Source organism: Heterodontus francisci, chromosome 37 (genome assembly GCF_036365525.1).
Source record: "Heterodontus francisci isolate sHetFra1 chromosome 37, sHetFra1.hap1, whole genome shotgun sequence".
Lineage (NCBI taxonomy): Eukaryota > Metazoa > Chordata > Chondrichthyes > Heterodontiformes > Heterodontidae > Heterodontus > Heterodontus francisci.
The window spans coordinates 8,881,822-8,902,691 of record NC_090407.1 but is presented as its reverse complement, the minus strand read 5'-3'; the positions used below and the strand labels follow the sequence as shown (position 1 = coordinate 8,902,691).

The following is a 20,870-nucleotide window of genomic DNA, read 5'->3' as shown; positions in this document are numbered from 1 at the left end:
GCGCCACTGAGCGGAGGTGTTCCACAAAGCGGTCATCCAGTCTGCGTTTGGTCTTCCCAATGTAGAGGAGACCACATTGTGAGCAGCGAATACAGTATACTAAATTGAAAGAAGTACAAGTAAATCGCTGTTTCACCTGAAAGGAGTGTTTGGGGCCTGGGATAGTGAGGAGAGAGGAGGTAAATGGGCAGGTATTACACCTCCTGCGATTGCATGGGAAGGTGACGAGGTAGTGGGGGTAATGGAGGAGTGGACCAGGGTGTTGCGGAGGGAACGATCCCTTCGGAATGCTGACAGGGGAAGGGTGGGGAAGATGGGTTTGGTCGTGGCATCACGCTGGAGGTGGTGAAAATGGCAGAGGATGATCCTTTGGCTGTGGACGCTGATGGGGTGGAAAGTGAGGACAAGGGGAACCCTGTTGTGGTTCTGGGAGGGAGGGCAAGGGGTGAGTGTAGAGGTGCGGGAAATGGGCCAGACACATGTTGGGGCGCTGTCAACCACAGTGGGGATGAATCTTCGGTTGAGGAAAAAGGAAGACATATCAGAAGCGCTGTCAGGGAAGGTAGCATCATCAGAGCAGATGCATCGGAGATGGAGAAACTGGGAGAATGGAATGGAGACCTTACAGGAAGCACGGTGTGAAGAATTGCAGAATAATACAGTGCAGAAGAGGCCCTTTGGCCCATCAAGTCTGCACCGATGCATTAAAGACACCTAATCTGTCTACCTAATCCGATTTGCCAGCACTTGGCCCATAGCCTTGAATGTTATGACGTGCCAAGTGCTCATCCAGGTACTTTTTAAAGGATGTGAGGCAACCTGCCTCTACCACCCTCCCAGGCATGGCATTCCAGACCGTCACCACCCTCTGGGTAAAAAAAGTTCTTCCTCAAATCCCCCTTAAACCTCCCGCCCCTCACCTTAAACTTGTGACCCCTCGTAACTGACCCTTCAACTGAGGGGAACAGCTGCTCCCTATCCACCCTGTCCATGCCCCTCATAATCTTGTACACCTCGATCAGGTCACCCCTCAGTCTTCTCTGCTCCAGCGAAAACAACCCAAGCCTATCCAACCTCTCTTCATAGCTTAAATATTCCATCCCAGGCAACATCCTGGTGAATCGCCTCTGCACTCCCTCCAATGCAATCACATCCTTCCTATAATGTGGCAACCAGAATTGCACACAATACTCCAGCTGTGGCCTTACCAAAGTTCTGTACAACTCCAACATGACCTCCCTGCTTTTGTAATCTATGCCTCAATTGATAAAGGCAAGTGTCCCATATGCCTTTTTCACCACCCTATTAACCTGCCCTTCTGCCTTCAGAGGTCTGTGGACAAACACGCCAAGGTCCCTTTGTTCCTCGGAACTTCCCAGTGTCAGGCCATTCATTGAATACTTCCGTGTCACATTACTCCTTCCAAAGTGTATCACCTCACTCTTTTCAGCGTTAAATTCCATCTGCCACTTTTCTGCCCATTTGACCATCCCGTCTATATCTTCCTGTAACCTAAAACACTCCACCACACTGTTAATCACTCGGCCAATCTTTGTGTCATCCGCGAACTTACTGATCCTACCCCCCACATAGTCATCTATGTCGTTTATATAAATGACAAACAATAGGGGACCCAGCACAGATCCCTGTGGTACGCCACTGGACACTGGCTTCCAGTCACTAAAACAGCCATCTGTCATCACTCTCTGTCTCCTACAGCTAAGCCAATTTTGAATCCACCTTATCAAGTTACCCTGTATCCCATGTGAATTTGCTTTCTTGATAAGTCTCCCATGTGGGACCTTGTCAAAGGCTTTGCTGAAATCCATGTAAACTACATCATCTGCACTACCCTCATCTACACACCTGGTCACATGCTCAAAAAATTCAATCAAATTTGTTCGGCATGACCTTCCTCTGACAAAGCTATGCTGACTATTCCTAATCAAATTTTGCCTCTCCAAGTGGAGATAGATTCTCTCCTTCAGAATTTTCTCCAATAGTTTCCCTACCACTGACGTGAGAAGTGTAGTCAAGGTAGCTGTGGGAGTTGGTGGGCTTATAATGGATATTAGTAGACAGCCTATCCCCAGAGATGGAGACAGAGAAGTCGAGGAAGGGAAGGGAAGTGTTGGAGATGGACCATGTAAAGGTGAGAGAAGGGTGAAATTACAAGCAAAGTTGATAAAGTTTTCCAGTTCAGGGCGGGAGCAGGAAATGGCACCAATGTACCAGAAAAAGAGTTGGGGGAAGGGGCCTGAGTAGGACTGGAGCAAAAAATGTTCCACATATCCCACAAAAAAACAGGCATAACTAGGACCCATTAGAGTACCCATAGCAACACCTTTTACTTGAAGGATGTGAGTGGAGTTGAAGGAGAAGTTGTTCAATGTGAGAACAAGTTCAGCCAGGCGGAGGAGGGTGGTGGTGGATGGGGACTGGTTGGGCCTCTGTTCAAGGAAGAAGCGGAGAGCCCACAAACTGTCCTGGTGGGGGATGGAAGTGTAGAGAGATTGGACGTCGATAGTGAAGAGGCGGCGGTTGGGGCCAGGAAACTGGAAATTGTCAAAATGACGTAGGGCGTCAGAAAGTCACAGATGTAGGTGGGAAGAGAATGGACCAGCGGAGAAAAGATAGAGTCTAGATAGGAAGAAGTAAGTTCAGTGGGGCAGGAACAGGCTGACACAATGGGTCTGCCGGGACAGTCCTGTTAGTGGGTTTTGGGAAGGAGGTAGAAGCGGGCTGTCCGGGGTTGCGGGACTATGAGGTTGGAAGCTGTAGAGGGAAGATCTCCAGAGGAGATGAGGTCAGTGACAGTCCTGTGGACAGTCGCTCGATGTTTGGTGGTGAAGTCATGGTCCAGGGGAGGTAGGAAGAAGTGTCTGAAAGTTGGCGCTGAGCCTCTACAAGGTAGAGGTCAATACGCCATACAACAACAGCACCACCTTTGTCTGCAGGTTTGATGACCATGTCAGGGTTAGACCTGATAGAACGGAGTGCCTCAAGTTCAGAGGGGGACAGATTAGAGTGAGTGTGGGGGATAGAGAAATGGAGATGACCAATGTCTCGCTGACAGGTTTCAATGAAACGATCAAGAGCGGGTAAGAGGCCGGGGGAGGGGTCCAGGTACAGGGAGAATGCTGGAGGCGGGTGAATGGGTCTGGTCAGGGGGAAGACCCCGGTCAAAGATGTGAGCCCGGAGGCAACGGAAGAGGAGCTCAACGTCATGCCGAGCATGAAATTCTTTGAGATGGGGGCGTAAGGGGATAAAACTGAGTCCTTTGCTGAGTACAGAATGTTCAGTGTCAGAGAGGGGGAGGTCAGAGAGTATAGTGAATACACGGCAAGGGGTCAGATCAGAAGGGGTGGGGTCAGAAGGGAAGTGAAGGGGAAGGAGGATCTGGAGGGGCATTAGTCCCCATCAGCTGCTGGAGCTTGCATTCCTTGAAACCTGAAAGGAAGAAAAAAATGTTTTTGTTAACGCGCCGGATGAGACGAAGGATGAAATTAAACTGCGGAGTAGAACAGCTTTGAGATAAGGTGAGGCCTTTTAGAAGGGTCACTGACCTGAAACGATAACTCTGCTTCTCTCTCCACAGATGCTGCCAGACCTGCCGAGTATTTCCAGCATTTCTGTTCTTATTTCAGATTTCCAGCATCCACAGTATTTTGCTTTTATTTTAGTGTTATAGTTGGAGCTGCCCCAACCCCAGAAAAAAAACTTTTCTTTTGTTCTGAGCTAGAATACAAGATTTCATAAGCAAAAAGAGCCTCTTGTACACTGGGACAGATTCGGTGTTTACATCACTGGCTAAATTTCGATGAGAGTGAGCTTAGCCTTGAAAAGGTTCTCCGTATAAATTAAATGTTCAGGCAGGCCTGGTGCCCAGAAACCTTTATGTGGCCAACAGACATCAATCTGTCTGGTCTGCAATAATTCTTTTTGTTCCCCATCTTCAGACTCGTTTGGCATGTGCATCGAGCCAAGACGACCATGTTCCAGAGTTGTAAACAACATGCCTCCTGTGCACAATTCAGTTTGAAACAGATGTTGCCAGAGAGACAAATGAGCAAACAAGCCAAAGACAGATCCATTTTTTATATTCACATTCAACCCTAGGTAAATCAAAGACAAAACATGATGCAGTTAGATAGGAAGGAGTGGAGGAGGCGCATGTGGAGCATAAACACAATTAATTAATAAAAATCTGGAACTGAAAGCTAGTCTCAGTAATGGTGCCATGAAACCATCATCGATTGTCGAAAAAACCCATCCAGTTTGCTAATGTCCTTCAGCGAAGGAAATCTGCCATCATTATCTGGTCTGGCCTACATGTGACACCAGACCCACAGCAATATGGTTGCCTCTTAACTGCTCTCTGAAATAGCCTTGCAAGCTACTCAGTTGTCAAGGGCAATTATGAATGGGCAACAAATGCTGGTCGTGCCAGTGACACCTATATCCATGAAAGAATAAAGTACATTGGGATGTTTGCCCATGTTAAAGTTGTTAGATAAATGCAAGAAGTCACAGTTTACTTGTTTATATTTGTCTGCAATGTTGCAGCACAAGATTTTGTGGAGCCTATGTCTGCTTATTTATCCAGCTGCATAAAACATTTTCTGTAACATCCAGTAGTTAAAGAATCATTCAGTAGATTAATGGAGTCCTCAACTGGATACTAAGGGAATCAAGGGATTGGAGGATAGGGCCGGAAATTGGAGTTGAGGTAGAAGATAAGGCACAATTTTATTGAATGGTGGAAAAGGCTCAGGAGGCTGTCTGGCCTGCTCCTATTTCTTACGTTATCACGTTTATCCGCATGGTCTGTAACTCTGCACCAGGACAAATTCCTCTGCTATTTTAGATAACTGTATCCTACATGTTCATCCACTCCTCAATGTAACACCGTTGATTTGTTATCCAACTTAAATGTGGGAGGCATGATTGGGAAATTTGTTGATGACACAAAAATTGGCCATGTAGTTGATAGTGAAGAGGATAGCCTTGGACTCCAGAAAGAGATCAATAGTTTGATTGAGTGGGCAGAAAAGTGGCGAATGGAATTTTATCCAGATAAGTGTGAGGTAATGCATTTGGGGAGGGCAAATAAAGTGAGAGAATACACAATAAATGAGAGGATATTGAGAGGGGTAGAAGAAGTGAGAGACCTTGGAGTGCATGCCCACAGGACCCTGAAGGTGGCAGGACAGGTAGATAGAGTGGTGAAGGCGGCATATGGAATGCTTTCCTTTATTGGCCGAGGTATAGAATACAAAAGCAGGGATGTAATGCTGGAACTGTATAAAACACTGGTTAGGCCACAGCTGAAGTATTGCATACAGTTCTGGCCACCACATTACAGAAAGGACATAATTGCTTTGGAGGGAGTACAGAGGATACTTGCAAGAACGTTGTCAGGGCTCGAAAATTGTAGCTATGAGGAAAGATTGGAGAAACTAGGGTTGTTTTCCTTAGAACAGAGGAGGCTGAGTGGTGACTTAATTGAGGTGTACAAAATTATGAGAGGCCTAGATAGAGTAGACAGGAAGGACCGGTTTCCCCTGGCGGAGGGGTCATTTACCAGGGGGCACAGATTTAGGGTGATTGGTAGAAGGATTCGAGGGGACATGAGGAAAATCGTTTTCACCGATAGGGTGGTGGGTGTCTGGAATTCACTGCCAGGAATGATGGTGGAGGCAGAAACCCTCAGTTCTTTTAAAAAGGTACCTGGACATGCACCTGAGGTGCTGTAACCTGCAAGGCTATGGACTAGGTGCTGGAAGATGGTACTAGATTTGGCGGCTAGTTTTTCCGGCCAGCACGGACATGATGGGCTGAATGGCCTCCTTCTGTGCCATAACTTTTCTATGGTTCTATTTAAAATTAAGGGTGGTTACTAAACTGGGCATATCTAGGTTTGTTTGGTGTTGTTCTGGGGCATAGGATAACATAGCACCAAAGGAGGCTATTCAGCTCATCGTGAAAGAGCTATCCAAATAGTCCCACTCTTCCTGCTCTTGCCCCATGCCTCCATAAATTTCCATTTTAAAGTATATAATCAATTACTTTTTGAAATTACTCTTAAATCTGCTTCAGGCACTGCATTCCAGATCATCATAACTCTCTGCTTAAAAGTTTTTCTCATCTCTCTGGTTCTTCTGACAATTATTTTAAATCTCTCTTCTCTGGTTACGGACCCAGCCACCAGTGCAAACAGTTTGTTCTTATTTACTTTCTCGAGACCCTTCATAATGGTGGAACTGGAACCATAAATATCTGGTGAAACTGTCAAAATATATTCCCCAGTAATCCTTAGGATGACATAAGCAAACACTCCTCCTGTCCCCACTCAAAGCCTCTCCCTGCCTGAATGCTGGGATATAGCTTCCCATTCATCTTAATTGGTGCAAAATTGGATACAGGGATCTCAGATGAACATGCTTAGCATTTGTCTGCTAAGATATCTAGATGTAATTTCAAGAACCAGCTATCAACGAGGAATGGAATGTCAGTGTCTTATGTTTAATAAAGTTAGGGCTACAACATAATGTCAGAAGTAGAAAATGAGCCCCCCCCCTCCACCCCCTCTTCAGTTAAATTAACAGCAAATTATGTGTTGTTGTATCCAGAACCATCCAAGGCTCATCAATCAAGGCGAGGTTTAAAAATTTTTAATGATAAAGTTACAGAACTTACCAAGCATAATACGGCTTCCAAGACGACTTAGCCAACTGTCTTTATAGATCTAGACTAGTGCATCCACCAACACATTGGAAAACAATAATGAGAAGTGAGCTGGCAGTTTGTTTCCATACAGTTGTGCAGTCAAATGAAAACATGAATGTTGCAGTGCTGTTTGGTTTATTTAAGTCACAAATATTTCAAAAATTACAAAATACTCAAATGGAGAAAACACAGGACTCACAATCTTTGCTTCTACTTTTTGTTTACATTGTGTTATCCCATGGCAAACTACTATTATATACATTAAGCTTCAAGATATATATAAATTTAGCATCAGAATGTACATTCTGCTAATGCTGCAGTGAAATAAGAAGCTGGACCATTGACAACATTTAACATTATACTTCGGAAAACACAAAAGCAAAATAAAAACTTGAACTTTGTGTCACTATCCAGGGTGTGAGCGCACCATGTAGTTCTTTCTTTTAATTAAACACAGTCCTATGACAGTGAACACCACATAACAGTCTACAATGGCAAATATACAGTCCTTGATAAAATCAAGGGGAAAGACAGATCCGCACCATCAGGAAACCAGTTACCCAGTGCAGACATCAGCCAGACACTCTGCATTCAGCTTCTGACAACGTGATAGTTTCATTGATAAAATGTAAAGCTCAAACTTGCAAAAACTTTTAAGAGTGATATTTTCGTTTTTTTTAAAGATATAGAAACGTGATTGACAAAAAGCAAGATCAGTAAAGCCCCTGCTCTAAAATTAATGTTATTTATTGATAAGTCTTCAGCTCTGTTTGTTGGTAACTCAGATACCCAAACTGCTGACACCATACACTGGTGCATACCGTTAAGTATGACTATTTTTCACTACTTTTAAGTAAAAATGAGTATAAATTTCCACAAGGTAATTAAGAGCCCAAAACTAAAATGGCTGCTATGATATATATTATAAAAGGGACTTCAAAACTGAATGTTTTTGACTGGCTATTATTTAACTCTACACCTTTTCAGAACATTTATCCCAGAAATAAAAGGACTTTCACATCAGGCTTCAGTAAGCACAAGCACAGGCCTTTGTTCCAACTCAAGCTCTCCTCTTGGATGCCATTGAGCAATGCTATTGAGAGAGAAATGTACACATGCGTACAATTTACTTCTACAGTTGCTCAAATGCTCGTAAACTACCTGCTGTTAATTGACATGCTAATGATGGGTGTGGGGTTACAATCAAGAATAATGACAGAAGTTCAGCTTATATTTTTGGTCCTTTTTTCAGTTTCCCCCAATTTTATAACTCATTTTTGTGAAAATGACTTGTGACACTTTAATGCCCATGATTCTGATATCTAATTATGGGTTGTCGGCCCCCACATAACATAAGTTGACAAGCAAAAAGTCAGCATGATGCCACAGGTATGTGCAATACTTTAATGAGTATTTAATGAAAGCAAAAATGCTGACTGTTACGTTAAACGCAAATATAAAGTAGCTTATTTGTTCCGAATGTGTTTTAAAAAAATATTAAATCATAGAATTATCACTATAAAATGGAGATAAAAGATTCAACCATCTCTTAAATATTTTGGATACTGAAAATGTTTTTAATGATTAGAATGGAAAGTCTAAATGTTTTCATGCTGTTGGCAAGAGATCAGGTCTAGTAATAGTCTGCATTGTTGACCAGCATGGTATGGGATACCCAAACCCAGTGATGGTAAAATACTATTTATGTAGCCTTTTATTATTTTAATTAAAATCTATCTTGACATTTGTCTGGACCACAATCCCTGTAACCTTTTGATGCATGCCACTGCTACTAGACACATTAAAAAAAAACACTCCATTTCAGAGGAAACATTACCATACAGCTATCTTCTCCTTTAATTAAAGGAGGTGAAGCCGTTTAAAACACTTAACTTTGCAATCTGTTATCCAATTAGAAATCCACAACTAATCCTTTACGTATAAGGTTAATTTTCTTTATTTACAAACTCAAAAGCCATGCCATAGATTTGACTTTTCTTTTAAAATTATGAGGATATCCTACATATTATTTAAGGAATCATAAAATGTACTATTGTACTTATACTCAGAACTTAAATCTGTTCACCTTTCTTGTTTTGTTTTAGTTAGGATGCATTGTGCAGTAACCGTCTCAAAATCCGGTCTAGTACCAATACAAGAACATCTGGAAACACTGCTCATTGTGCATTTCCGACTGTCATGTTATCAAATGCAATGTTGTGCAAAGATCCACAGCCAGCCTCAAATGATCGCCTCCAAAGATGAATATTACAAAATAAAATCATATGATTCTTTTTTTGGGGGCTGGTGGTTGGGGCAAGGGGAGGGGGAATCTTTTCAGTTAAGATTTCCTTTTATCATTCTTGCAGGATGTCAGAGTTCCTTCCAAAGTACTGGTTGAGTGACCTTTGCCCCTGTGAGCGAGCCTTCATACGGTTCAGGATTTAAAGTGGCTTATCACTCTCTTTTTTCAGCCGACTGCAAGAGAAACAGATGGGCACTTTTGAAAACAAACACTTTTGGATGTTTTTTTGAAAAAAATACTTTCAGATGTGTTCGGTTAAAATGAGAGTGCACGTTTTACTCACTTACCTGCGCTTAAAAAAAAAAGGAAAAATAAACAGCTCTACCAAATTCAATAAAAGTTGGACAACAGTGCTTTGTTTTATTGTCCTCACATGCTGGCTTCATTTGGTCCATGATGGACCTGATAAGCTCTATATCTTTCGGCCAAGTTGGACAGTAGATACATTTCAAAAGAAAATTTCATTATCCACAATTTCTCAAAGACGCACCCACTGAATACAGTGATGCAACTTTCCCATTCTGTCAATGCCAGAACACTTCATGCCCATTAGCAGTTTCCATGAACTTCTGCCTGACCTCCAGAATCATTGCTAGAATTACAGGAAACTAAATTGTTCTGGATTTTCAGATAAAGCAGAGAGAATTTGTTTGGTTTTTACAGGTTGCACACAGAACAGGTGTAAGTTAGTCAGCCCTTCAAGCTTGGCTGATCTGTACTTCAACTCCATTTATCCACCTTAGTTCAATATCCTTGATACCCTTACCTAGAATATAACCCAACAATCTCAGTCATGATATTTCAGTTGACCCAGGTTCCTCAGCCTTTTGGAGGCGACAATTCCAGACATCCACTACACTTTTGCTTCCTGATTTTACTCTGAAATGGCCAAGCTCTACTTGTCCTTGTTCTGGATTACCTCACCAGAGGAAATAGTTTCCCTTTATCTCCCCAATCAAATTCCCTAATCATTTTAAACACCTCAATTAAATCATCCCTAAATCTTCCAAACTCAAGGGAATACAAACAGCATTTATGCATCTGAACCTCAATTTAACCCTATTAAGCCTTGTGATCACTGATGAATCTGCACTGCACCTCCTCAAGGCTAATACAACGTGCCTGAGGCTGAATGCATTACTCTAGATGGAGTCTGAAAAAAAGCTGTGTACAACTGAGGCATCACTTCTTCCCTTTTGTATTCCAATGCCTTGAGATAAAAGCCAACATTCTATGAACCTTCTTGATTACTTTCTGTACCTATGCACTAGCTTTTAGTGATTTGTGCACATGGACACCAAGAACTCTTTGCTCCTCCACAGCTCCTGGACTCTCATCATTTAGAAAATATCCCAATTTGTCTTTGAACCAAAGTGGATGACCTCACAGTTCCTCACACTGAACTCCATTTACCATAGCTTCGTCCACTCAAAGACTATTCACATCTCTTTGTGACTTTGTAAAAGTTAAGGAGACAATTTTTTTACCTCCACCCCATACCTATCCATCCCACCAAAGCACAACATTCTTGCTGCTGAAAATATCCTAAATTCTCAGCTACTACTGCACTAACTGAAGAGTGAGCAGTGCTCACACAGGCACTTTATGAAAACATTTGGTAGAGAAATCATTCAAAAATGCCACGAGAATAAAGTAAACATAGACATGCAAACGTCATTGCCATAGATTAAAAAGATCCTTAGTTTCAAAAATTTAACGTAGCACAAAGGCATTTCAGCACAAATATGTTTGCACTATTTTAGTGCTGTGCATTATTTTAAGATTTGCATTTTCTAATGGTTCGAGGCACTTGAGGATATTTTGGCATGCTGCATATTTAGCAGAATGTTTAGGGGCTACTTTCAAAATCAAAAGCACAAACGGAAAGTTTTCACCATGCTAATTTTTTGAAACAAGTCCAATATCTGATGAGAGTAAGTCACTTACAAGTGTTGTTGCAATCTAATGAGATGTCTTTACCTCACAGAGTTCACAAGTCAGTGTTTATGGGTACATAAACAGATGCAGCCAGGGTTTCCACTTTGCCTAATATTGACAGGAACCAAGAGTTGGATGAGAAAATGTCTGTATCAAGTTTTACTATTCTTTTGTTGTTGATATTCTCCCCTTTCAATCCTGAAGGTGCTGGGCACTAAGACCAATATCACACTGGCCAAAATCAGCACACATTAGGGATCGAATCTGGGAGCTTCCTGATCTTTGTAGGTCAGTACTTTACCATTTAATTCAATTGTCCAATGACTGTCAAATTTTGTTTGATGGTGCCCCTGTGAAGTGGCTTGGGTACGTTCTGCTACTTTAAAGACGCTATATAAATGCAAGCTGTTTTTGATTAATTCCTGAACAAGTTAAGTGAAAATTCAATAAAACATATGTAAATGTCATTTAGTTTTATAATGCCTCTGTAAAGTGCTTTGGGACATGTTGTTACGTTAAAGGCGCTATATAAATACAGGTTATTGTTGTTGTAGTAAATTACTGGGCTAACAGGATGCCCAAATACAGAATATTTACATCTGCATGGCCTGTTGCATTTTTCCTAACCTGTGATTTTTTTTTTTTGAAAGTACCATGTTTCAAGGCTGATATAAACATTGCACAAGGATGACTTTTTGAATTACCAAGTAAACATTACTTCTTCTAAATGTCTGCATAGGTAAGTGAATGGTACAGTTAAAAGAAAATCCAAGGTCTCATAAGCAATGGCACTAAGTTTATCTAGGTTATAACCTGATAAAGCAATGAGGTGACATTGCTTTAGAGAAAGATAAACACATGGATGATTTTGAATTTCATAATTTCTAAAGGAATCCTGTGTTCTGAAGATTGGAGGATACTGGTTAAAATTTGAATTATTTGTAAGTTTTTGGTGACAATTTTGTTAGTTGTTTCTGGAAAGTAGAGGGGAGAATTAATCATAGTATTAGAAAAATAAAGGTTACACAATAACAAAACGACTACAATTTTCACGGGCTGCTAAGCTTAGTATTTTAGTACACAAGAATTTTAAATCAATTGTTATTTATTGTAGTTCTTGCACACTGAGGCACTTCTTTTTATTTGTTCATGGGGTGTGGGCGTCGCTGACTAGGCCATCATTTATTGCTCATCCCTAATTGCCCTTGAGGTGGTGCTGAGCCCCCGTCTTGAACCGTTGCAGTCCATGTGAGGTAGGTACACCAACAGTGCTGTTAGGAAGGGAGTTCCAGGATTTTGACCCAGTGACATTGAAGAAACGGCAATATAGTTCCAAGTCAGGATGATGTGTGGCTTGGAGGGGAACTTACAGGTGGTTGTGTTCCCATGCATCTGCAGCCCTTGTCTTTCTAGGTGGTATAGGCCGCGGGTTTGGAAGGTGCTGTCCAACGAGCTTTGGTGCATTGCTGCAGTGCATCTTGTAGATGGTACACACTGCTGCCACTGTGCATCGGTGGTGGAGGGAGTGAATGTGTGTGAATGGGGTGCCAATCAAGCGGGCTGTATTGTCCTGGATGGTGTTCAGCTTCTTGAGTGTTGGAGCTGCACACATCCAGGCAAGTGGAGAGTATTCCATCACACTCCTGACTTGTGCCTTGTAGATGGTGGATAGGCTTTGGGGAGTCAGGAGGTGAGTTACGCACCACAGGATTCCTAGCCTCTGACCTGCTCTTGTAGCCATGGTATTTATATGGCTACACCAGTTCAGTTTCTGGTCAATGGTAACCCCCAGGATGTTGATAGTGGGGGATTCAGCGATCGTAATGCCATTGAATGTCAAGGGGAGATGGTTCGATTCGCTCTTGTTTGAGATAGTCATTGCCTGGCACTTGGGTGGCACAAATGTTACTTGCCACTTATCAGGCCAAGCCTGGATACTGTCCAGGTCTTGCTGCATTTCTACACGGACTGCTTCAGAATCTGAGGAGTCCAAATGGTGCTGAACATTGTGCAATCAGCAGCGAACATCCCCACTTCTGACCTTATGATTGAAGGTCATTGATGAAGCAACTGAAGATGGTTGGGCCTCAGACACTACCCAGAAGAAGTCCTGCAGTAATGTCCTGGAGCTGAGATGATTGATCTCCAACAGCTACAACCATCTTCCTTTGCGCTAGGCACGACTAAAACCAGCAGAGAGTTTTCCCCCGATTTCCAGCTTTGCTAGGGCTCCTTGATGCCGTACACAGTCAAATGCTGCCTTGATATCAAGGGCAGTCACTCTCACCTCACCTCTGGAGTTCAGATCTTTTGTCCATGTTTGGGCAAAGGCTGTAATGAGGTCAGGAGCTGAGTGGCCCTGGCAGAACCCAAACGTCAGTGAGCAGGTTATTGCTAAGCAAGTGCTGCTTGATAGCACTGTCAACAACACCTTCCATCACTGATTGTGTGTAGACTGATGGGGTGGTAATTGGCTGGATTGGATTTGTCCTATTTTGTGTGTACAGGACATACCTGTAGTTTAGTGACATTTCCAATTTATATGGCAGTTATAGCTTATATTTTCAAAAGGTCATTATTTCATATTGGTTTAGTTCATGACCTCTGTACAGGGATTGTGTTCAGCCACATGCCTCTGTACAATACCACTACCAGTGAATGATGCAAAATGCAAAGATAATTCACCCTCCACTATTGACATTTTCACTGAGGTAGATGATCAAGGAAATGAGCATTTTTGATAAATGTTCAGTAAAATATGAGACAGGAGAGGGATGCTTTCCTTCCTTGATATGTGTCTATTTGCCTGTCATCTGAAACAGGAGTCGAATTTTCCCTTTCATCATTTAAGAAAAAAGTTTTAAAATACTGCTTAAAAATAAAATTCCCACTGGATCTGCCACAATCCTGGAAAAATCAGTGCCAAAAGTGACAGTGCTAAAAATATCAGACAGACAGAAACCTTTCAACTTGGATCCAAAACAGCAAATGAAAAGATTTGCTTGTTTATTCATTTGGAAAAAAATGTTTCCTTAAGGATGATCTTACCGTCAAAGATTAAGGTCCCAGAATGCCAGAGTCTTGCTTGCTGCCCTTTCAGCTCTGGAAAGATGCTCTTCAGAAAGAAATGCTGAAAGCATCTATTCCCAACTAAATTTTCAACTGAGAATTTATGGACACAAATTAGCACTCGATGGCATGAGTTCAGCTGCTTTATTGGGCTGCTGAGCTCAGATTTCACAATATTTATGACCCACCAAATAAAGCAAATCTGTAGAAGGCCAGACCAATCTCGATTGGTTGAGTTTGAATTAGTGAAACTTTAGGATATCTATTTCAAAAGGGTAATACTGCAACAGTAGGCAAGATCCAGCTATTCCCACCTGTAATAGTCTTCTTGTCCAGGAAGGGGACCTCCATGCATATGGTGGTGGCCGTGCAGCCATTGCTGTTCCATGGCTAGTCTCTGCAGTTCTGCTGACTGAGCGTGCATTGCCTGTAGTTGGTGTGCTGCTGACATTGGGGCCGGAATTGCACCAGGCAGGTCTCTGTATGGTCCACCTGAAAGCAAGACGATGATAAAATGGTCACATTGCTTTGCTTCTAAAGGTTGTAAAACGTGACATGCTAAATGCATGGATTAAACAGAAAAAGAAATGACAATTTACCGCTTACTAAAATCCTTATATATATGCTAATTAAAAAGAATAGCATTTGTCATAGCTTAAAGAACCTGCCTATAACTAAAATATAGACAGTGCTTCGCATAGCCTCAATATATTAACATGAAATTACTTGGGGGAAATAATCTGCTTGAACGTCTGAATTTTCTTACCAAAGACGGGATGATGCCTGAGCATTTCATGTTCATGTGGAGTCTGGGTCAACAGTGGGTTAGGTATTGCACCAGGTGGGTATGGAAAGCGAGCCAGATGTGGCCCAGCTGCTAGAGGATCCACCAATGGATGTACACCTCCTGAACCTAGATTTAAAGCAAAAGAAAAACTTTTTGAAACTACAGTGAAGAAACTCAGACACAAGAAAGGAAACTGTACTGTTTTTATCTTATAAGTCAGTGCAACAGGTCACAGAGTTGAGAATGAGGTTTTAAATGTAGTCTGTAACGATCATCTCCTTCCCCAGCCGCTTACCTAGGCTGAACCAGGTTGTTTGCAATCTTGAAATCCTGTTTGATTCTATCCATCACCAAGACTGCTGACTTCCACTTCTGTATCATTGCTTGTTTCTGCCGCTACCTCAGGACTCCTCTGCTGAAACTGTTGTATATGCTTTTGTACCCTTTAGACTTGTAAAAATGTCCTTGCTGGTCTCCCAACCTGCATGATTCATACGCTCAACCTTATCTACTCTAGATGTCCTGAGTACACTTGCTCACAATGGCGTTTCTACTTATCAACATAAGCTCCCTGACCCTCAATGTGTTAAATTCAATATCTTTGGGGTGGAAACTGGTCCTTATTACAAGAACAATTTTGTGGCCAAAGTCCTGCGTCCCAGGGACCCCTGAAAAATGTTGACCTGAAATTGGGCCAGTTTATCCACTTTGGTACTAAGAATAGAAAAGCAAAATATTATTTAAATGGAGACTACAGAATGCTGCAAAACTGAGAGATCTGGGTGTCCTCATACACGAAACGCAAAAAGTTAGCATGCTGGTACAGAAAGTAATTAGGAAGGCAAATGGAATGCTGGCCTTTATTGCAAGGGGGATGGAGTATAAAAGTAGGGAGTCTTGCTACTATTGTACAGGGCGTTGGTGAGACCGCACCTAGTGTACTGCAGATAGGTTTGGTCGCCTCATTTAAGAAGGGATATACTTGCACTGAAGGCAATTCAGAGGAGGATCACTCGGTTGATTCCCGGGATGAAGAGGTTGTCAAGAGCAAAGGTCGAGTAAATTGCGCCTATACTTAATGGAGTTTAGAAGAATGAGAGGTGATCTTATTGAAACGTATAAGATTCTGAGGGGACTTGACAGGATGGATGCCGAGAGGATGTTTCCCCTCATGGGGGAATCTAGAACTAGGGGGGCATGGTTTCAAAATTAGGGGTCGCCATTTAAGAATGAAATGAGAGGGAATTTCTTCACTCAGAGGGTTGTGAATCTTTGGAATTGTCTACCCCATAGAGCTGTGAAGGCCAAATCATTAAATATATTCAAGGCTGAGACGGACTGATTTTTGAACTATAGGGAAGTCAAGGGTTACAGAAGCGGCAGGAAAGTGGAGTTGAGGCCAAATTCAGATGTGCCATGATCTTATTGAATGGCAGAGTAGGCTTAAGGGACCATATGGCCTACTTCTATTTCTTATGTATTCCTGGCAGATGCCTAGAACAGATGTTAAGGTCCCTTAACTATATAAGTGAGGGACCTAATGCCTGTTTAAAGCCCTTCTCAGAAATTGGTCTGAAATGAGCAGGACAGGTGTTGAACCTGCTCCAGCTAGTATTCTTGAGTGCCCTCTGCGACCATGCATCAGGACCTAATAAAGGTGCATTCTTTTTAAACAAAATTCTCAACACATTCCTGTGGAACCAAGCGAAGCAGAAGCACTCCTCCCGGCTCCACAGCACTCTTCCACGGCCCGCATCCCCACCCCCCAGCATTTACCCCAGCTGCTGCTGGTGAGGCAGGTAGCCTAAAATTTGGTGCTGCAAAGGGGCGAGCTGTCTGAGTTAAAACACGATTAAATGAGCAAGACTGTCACCCTCTTGAAGTCTGGTCTCATTTCCCAGACGGTGCAAAAACGCTAACTTCTGTATCCACCACTACACCAGATCCTGACAACCCACCTCAGGAGCAAGGTGGGACTTGGTTGAGAGTGCACATGCACCAGCACAACTAAATTATTTTGTAAACACGACATACAAAAATGAGTCTGAAACAACACACTGGGTGACAGCTTTGCGGAACACCTCCATTCAGTCTGCAAGTGCGACCCCAAGCTTCGTGTCACTTGTCATTTTAGTTCTCCACCTTGCTCCCGCTCTGACCTTGATGTCCTTAGCCTGCTACAGAGCTCCAATGAAGCTCAATGCAAGCTCGAGGAACAGCACCGCATCTTTTGACTGGGCACTTCACAGCCTTCTGGACTCAACACTGAATTCAATAATTTTAGCTCATAACCTTTCCCCCCATTTTTTTCCCTTTCTCTTTTTTTGCTGCTTTATTTCTGCACCACCCCCCACCCCCCAACTTCTTGTTTCTTTCTAAATCCCTTTGTTTGGATGGCTGCTATACTGCCATCTACATCTCATCCAGACATTTTTTTTTCTTTACTTGGCTTTGCACCATGAAACCTTTTGTCATTTAATGGTTCAGGCCCTCTGCCCTATCGCAGACCTTCCCTTTTGTTCTTCTTTCTACCCCAATCCTTTCACTTGCACAAAACCTATTACATTTCTAATCTTTGCCAGTTCTGATGAAAGGTTTTCTCTCCACAGATGCTGCCTGACAATGTTGAGTACTTCCAGCATTTTCTGTTTCTGATACAAAAATAAGTAGCTTTCTTAAGTTGACCTGACAATGAAGTACAAGGTATGCAGCGTTCGAGGAAAAGAAGATAGAGAGATAGGAAGTGAAAGATGAAAATGAGGAGGGACTCCTGTGAATTTTTGTTGAAAGCATGCAACGTAACATATAACAGAGGAAGCAAAAGTAAACAGAATGAAACTGATCTGTGCTGGGTGACGATATGGAATGATATAGATTTCCTGAAAATCTTCAACTGCGGTTTACCCTGCAATTTTTTCCTTTCTTCTCCTTCAAAGGTGCCTACCCATGTTCAGGTATCTCCTGCAAGTAGCCATTCTTGCAGTTTTGAGGTTATAATTCCAATTACAGAGAACACAGTATTAGTAGTTTTCTTGGGGTTACCCATGTGTAGAGTTCATACACTTACTAAATATTTTTACAGATCAAGTTCAAGGCATTGTTTCATATCTGGCTGCAAGCAGTAAAGTTGTCCCAAGAGTTTGGGGTTGAGAGGGTCTGTTAATATGGGAACCGTGGTAGCGGAATTTATAGTGGTCGCATTGAAGTTAGTTTGATTATCAGGTTTTCTTAGAGGGCCCCTTTGAGATTTGCAGTACTCAAATTTGCTACTGTATTTCCTACATTAAACACTTCAAAAGTACTTCATTGGTTTTAAAGCACTTTGAGATGTCCTAAGGTCGTGAACGGTGGTATATATATTTTTTTAGATGCAAAGATTGGAGTCTGATGACATTATTCAGACCTTAACTTTATTTTTACTTTGTGTCAAATATTTAGCATAGAGTGCTGGCCTCTCCAGGAATACTGGGTATTTAGGAACAGCAGGTCCAGAATGTAAAAGATTTAACTTTTTCTAAGGCTTCCTTGTGGGCTAGGAGGAGCAGGAGTGCTCCATCGGGCCCCATAAGAGAACCCTGGGCCTTTACTACTTCGGGCTTCTCCCATCCTCTGGCTGCAGTTAACGACTGCCCCAAGAGGTGAGAGTGTTACCACTGAGCCAAGCCTTTTTTAAATTCATTCATGGGTCATGGGCTTTGTTGGCAAGGCCAGCATTTATTGTCCATCCCTAATTGTCCTTGAAATGGTGGTGGTGAGTCAACTTCTTAAGACGCTGCAGCCTGTGCAGTGAAGGTATTCCCACAGTGCTGTTAGGAAGGGATTTTGACCCAGCCACGATGAAGAAACAGCAATTTATTTCCAAGTCAGGATGGTGCGAGACTTGGAGGGGAACTTGCAGGCGGTAGTGTTCCCATGCGCCTGCTGCCCTTGCCCTTCTAGGTGGTAGAGGTCGCGGATTTGGGAGGTGCTGTTGAAGAAGCCTTGGCAAGTTGTTGCAGTGCATCTTGTAGATGGTACACACTGCTGCCACTGTGCATCGGTGGTGAAGGGAGTGACTGTTTAAGGTGGTGGATAGGGTGCCAAATAAATATTATCTGGTCATTATCACATCGCTGTTTGTAGGGCCTTGCTCTGTGCAAATTGGCTGCTGCATCTCCTAAATTACAACAGCGATTACACTTCAAAAGTATTTCATTGGCGGTAAAGCATGCTGGGATGACCCAAGGTTGTGAAAGGTGCTATATAAATGAGAGATCATTCTTGTTCAAAATTAACTCTGGTAGAGCTATTAATGAGCTGCTCATCAAAGAAGTGCTGCAAATAAGGTTGTTGGAATCTCCTAATGTATGGCTAAAAAATGACTGTCCTAACATCTTAAAATAAACCTTTTCCAACTGGAATTCTATGTTTTTAAATTGGAGTCGCTTCTGGACTAAAGAGCCAAGATTGTGTCCAAAACTAAAATTTAAGACTTTTAAATAATAGTCTGTTCCTTTAGGAAAAAGAGCTGAAGGTTGACAGAGTTTCAATATTAACAAATCTACAAATCAAGTTTGCATAAGTAGAATCAGTATTCCTTTACTCATCCAGGATACCAATGATTTTTTTCAATCCAAAGTTATAGAAGTAATAGCCATGATGTATTATCAGGCTGAATGTCTTCTTGTAAAAGAACTAAATTCATACTTTCCAGGTCAGTCTGGAATGCAGCTGAATATCATACTCCAGATGAGAAATGTTCAACATTGCTGCAGTGGTCAATATGCTAATTTTATTCAGCATGTATTTGGGAATGAAAACTGATGATGGCTGTTGATGTTCTAACATGGTGGAGTGCACAACGTAACAAGGTTTCATAAAATGAACAACTTGCATTTATATAGCGCCTTTAACATAGCAAAATGCCCCCAACACACTTCACAGGACTGTTAGAAAACAAAATGTGACACCGAGCCACATTAGGAGACATTAGGGCAGATGACCAAAGCGGAGACCAGGGTGGAGTTGGGCGATATTACAGAGGTAGAAATAGGATGTCTTATTGATGGCGTGGATATGTGGCCAGAAGCTCATCTAAAAGACAAATAGGACACCAAGGTTGCAAACAGTCCAGTTCAGCCTCAGACAGGTGCCAGGGAGAGGGATGGATCGAGTCAGTAGCTAGTGAAAGGAGTTTGTGGTGGGGACCAAAGACAATGGCTTTGGTCTTCCCAATATTTAATTAGAGGAAATTTCAGCTCATCCAGTATTGGATGGACAAGCAGACTGACAATTTACAGACAGTGGAGGCATCGAAAGAGGTGGTGGTGAAATAAAGCTGGATGCCATCAGTGCACATGTGGAAAATGACGCTGTGTTTTCAGCTGATATCGCCAAGGGTCAGTATGTACATGAGAAACAGGAAGGAACCAAAGATAGATCCTTGGGGAACACCAAAAGAAATGGTGTGGAAACGGGCAGCCATTTGCAGACTGGGAATTCTGCGGGAACTGATTCCTGGGATGAGAAGGTTATCTTATGAGGAAGGTTTGGACACGTTGGATCTGTATTCATTGGAGTTTAGAAGAATGAGAGGTGATCTTATTGACACATATAAGGGGACCTGACAGGGCAGATCTTGAAAGGATGTTTACCTTTGTGGGAGAGACTAAAACTAGGGGGCATAGTTTAAAAATAAAGGGTCTCCCATTTAAGACGGAGATAAAGAGAATTTTTTTCTTAAAGGGTCATGAGTCGGTGGAACTTTTCCCCAGAGAGCGGTGGAGGCAAGTCACTGAATGCTTTTAAGGCAGCGGTAGACAGATTCTTGACAAACTAGGGAGTCAAAGGGTATTGGCAGAAAAGTAGAGTTGAGTCCAGAATCAGATCAGGCATGATCTTATAGAATGGCGGAGCAGGCTCGATGGGCTGATTGGCCTACTCCTGCTCTTAGTTCATATATATGCATGTATGTATGAGCAACTCAATTCCTGATTCCCAAACGACCGTCCACTATTTACAAGGCACAAGTCAGGAGTGTGATGGAACACTTTCCACTTGCT

General features: G+C 42.4%; 1 protein-coding gene across 11 annotated transcripts in view; it reads right to left on the bottom strand.

Annotated features, from left to right (window-relative positions):
* Window positions 1–6,848: 6,848 nt before the first annotated feature.
* rerea (arginine-glutamic acid dipeptide (RE) repeats a) overlaps window positions 6,849–20,870 on the bottom strand; it is a 563,072-nt gene continuing 549,050 nt past the window's right edge. For 8 of the 11 annotated variants that reach the window (XM_068017019.1, XM_068017026.1, XM_068017024.1 and 5 more), the window contains 4 exons: window positions 14,809–14,955; window positions 14,357–14,534; window positions 11,016–11,081; window positions 6,849–9,208 (listed from right to left, as the gene is read on the bottom strand). In XM_068017019.1, the coding sequence (XP_067873120.1) occupies window positions 11,033–11,081; window positions 14,357–14,534; window positions 14,809–14,955 (374 nt within the window). In that variant the 3' untranslated portion in view covers window positions 6,849–9,208; window positions 11,016–11,032. Of the gene's footprint in view, window positions 9,209–10,982; window positions 11,082–14,356; window positions 14,535–14,808; window positions 14,956–20,870 lie in introns of all 11 variants that reach the window. The other 3 variants (XM_068017023.1, XM_068017025.1, XR_010969624.1) reach the window with 2 other exon arrangements.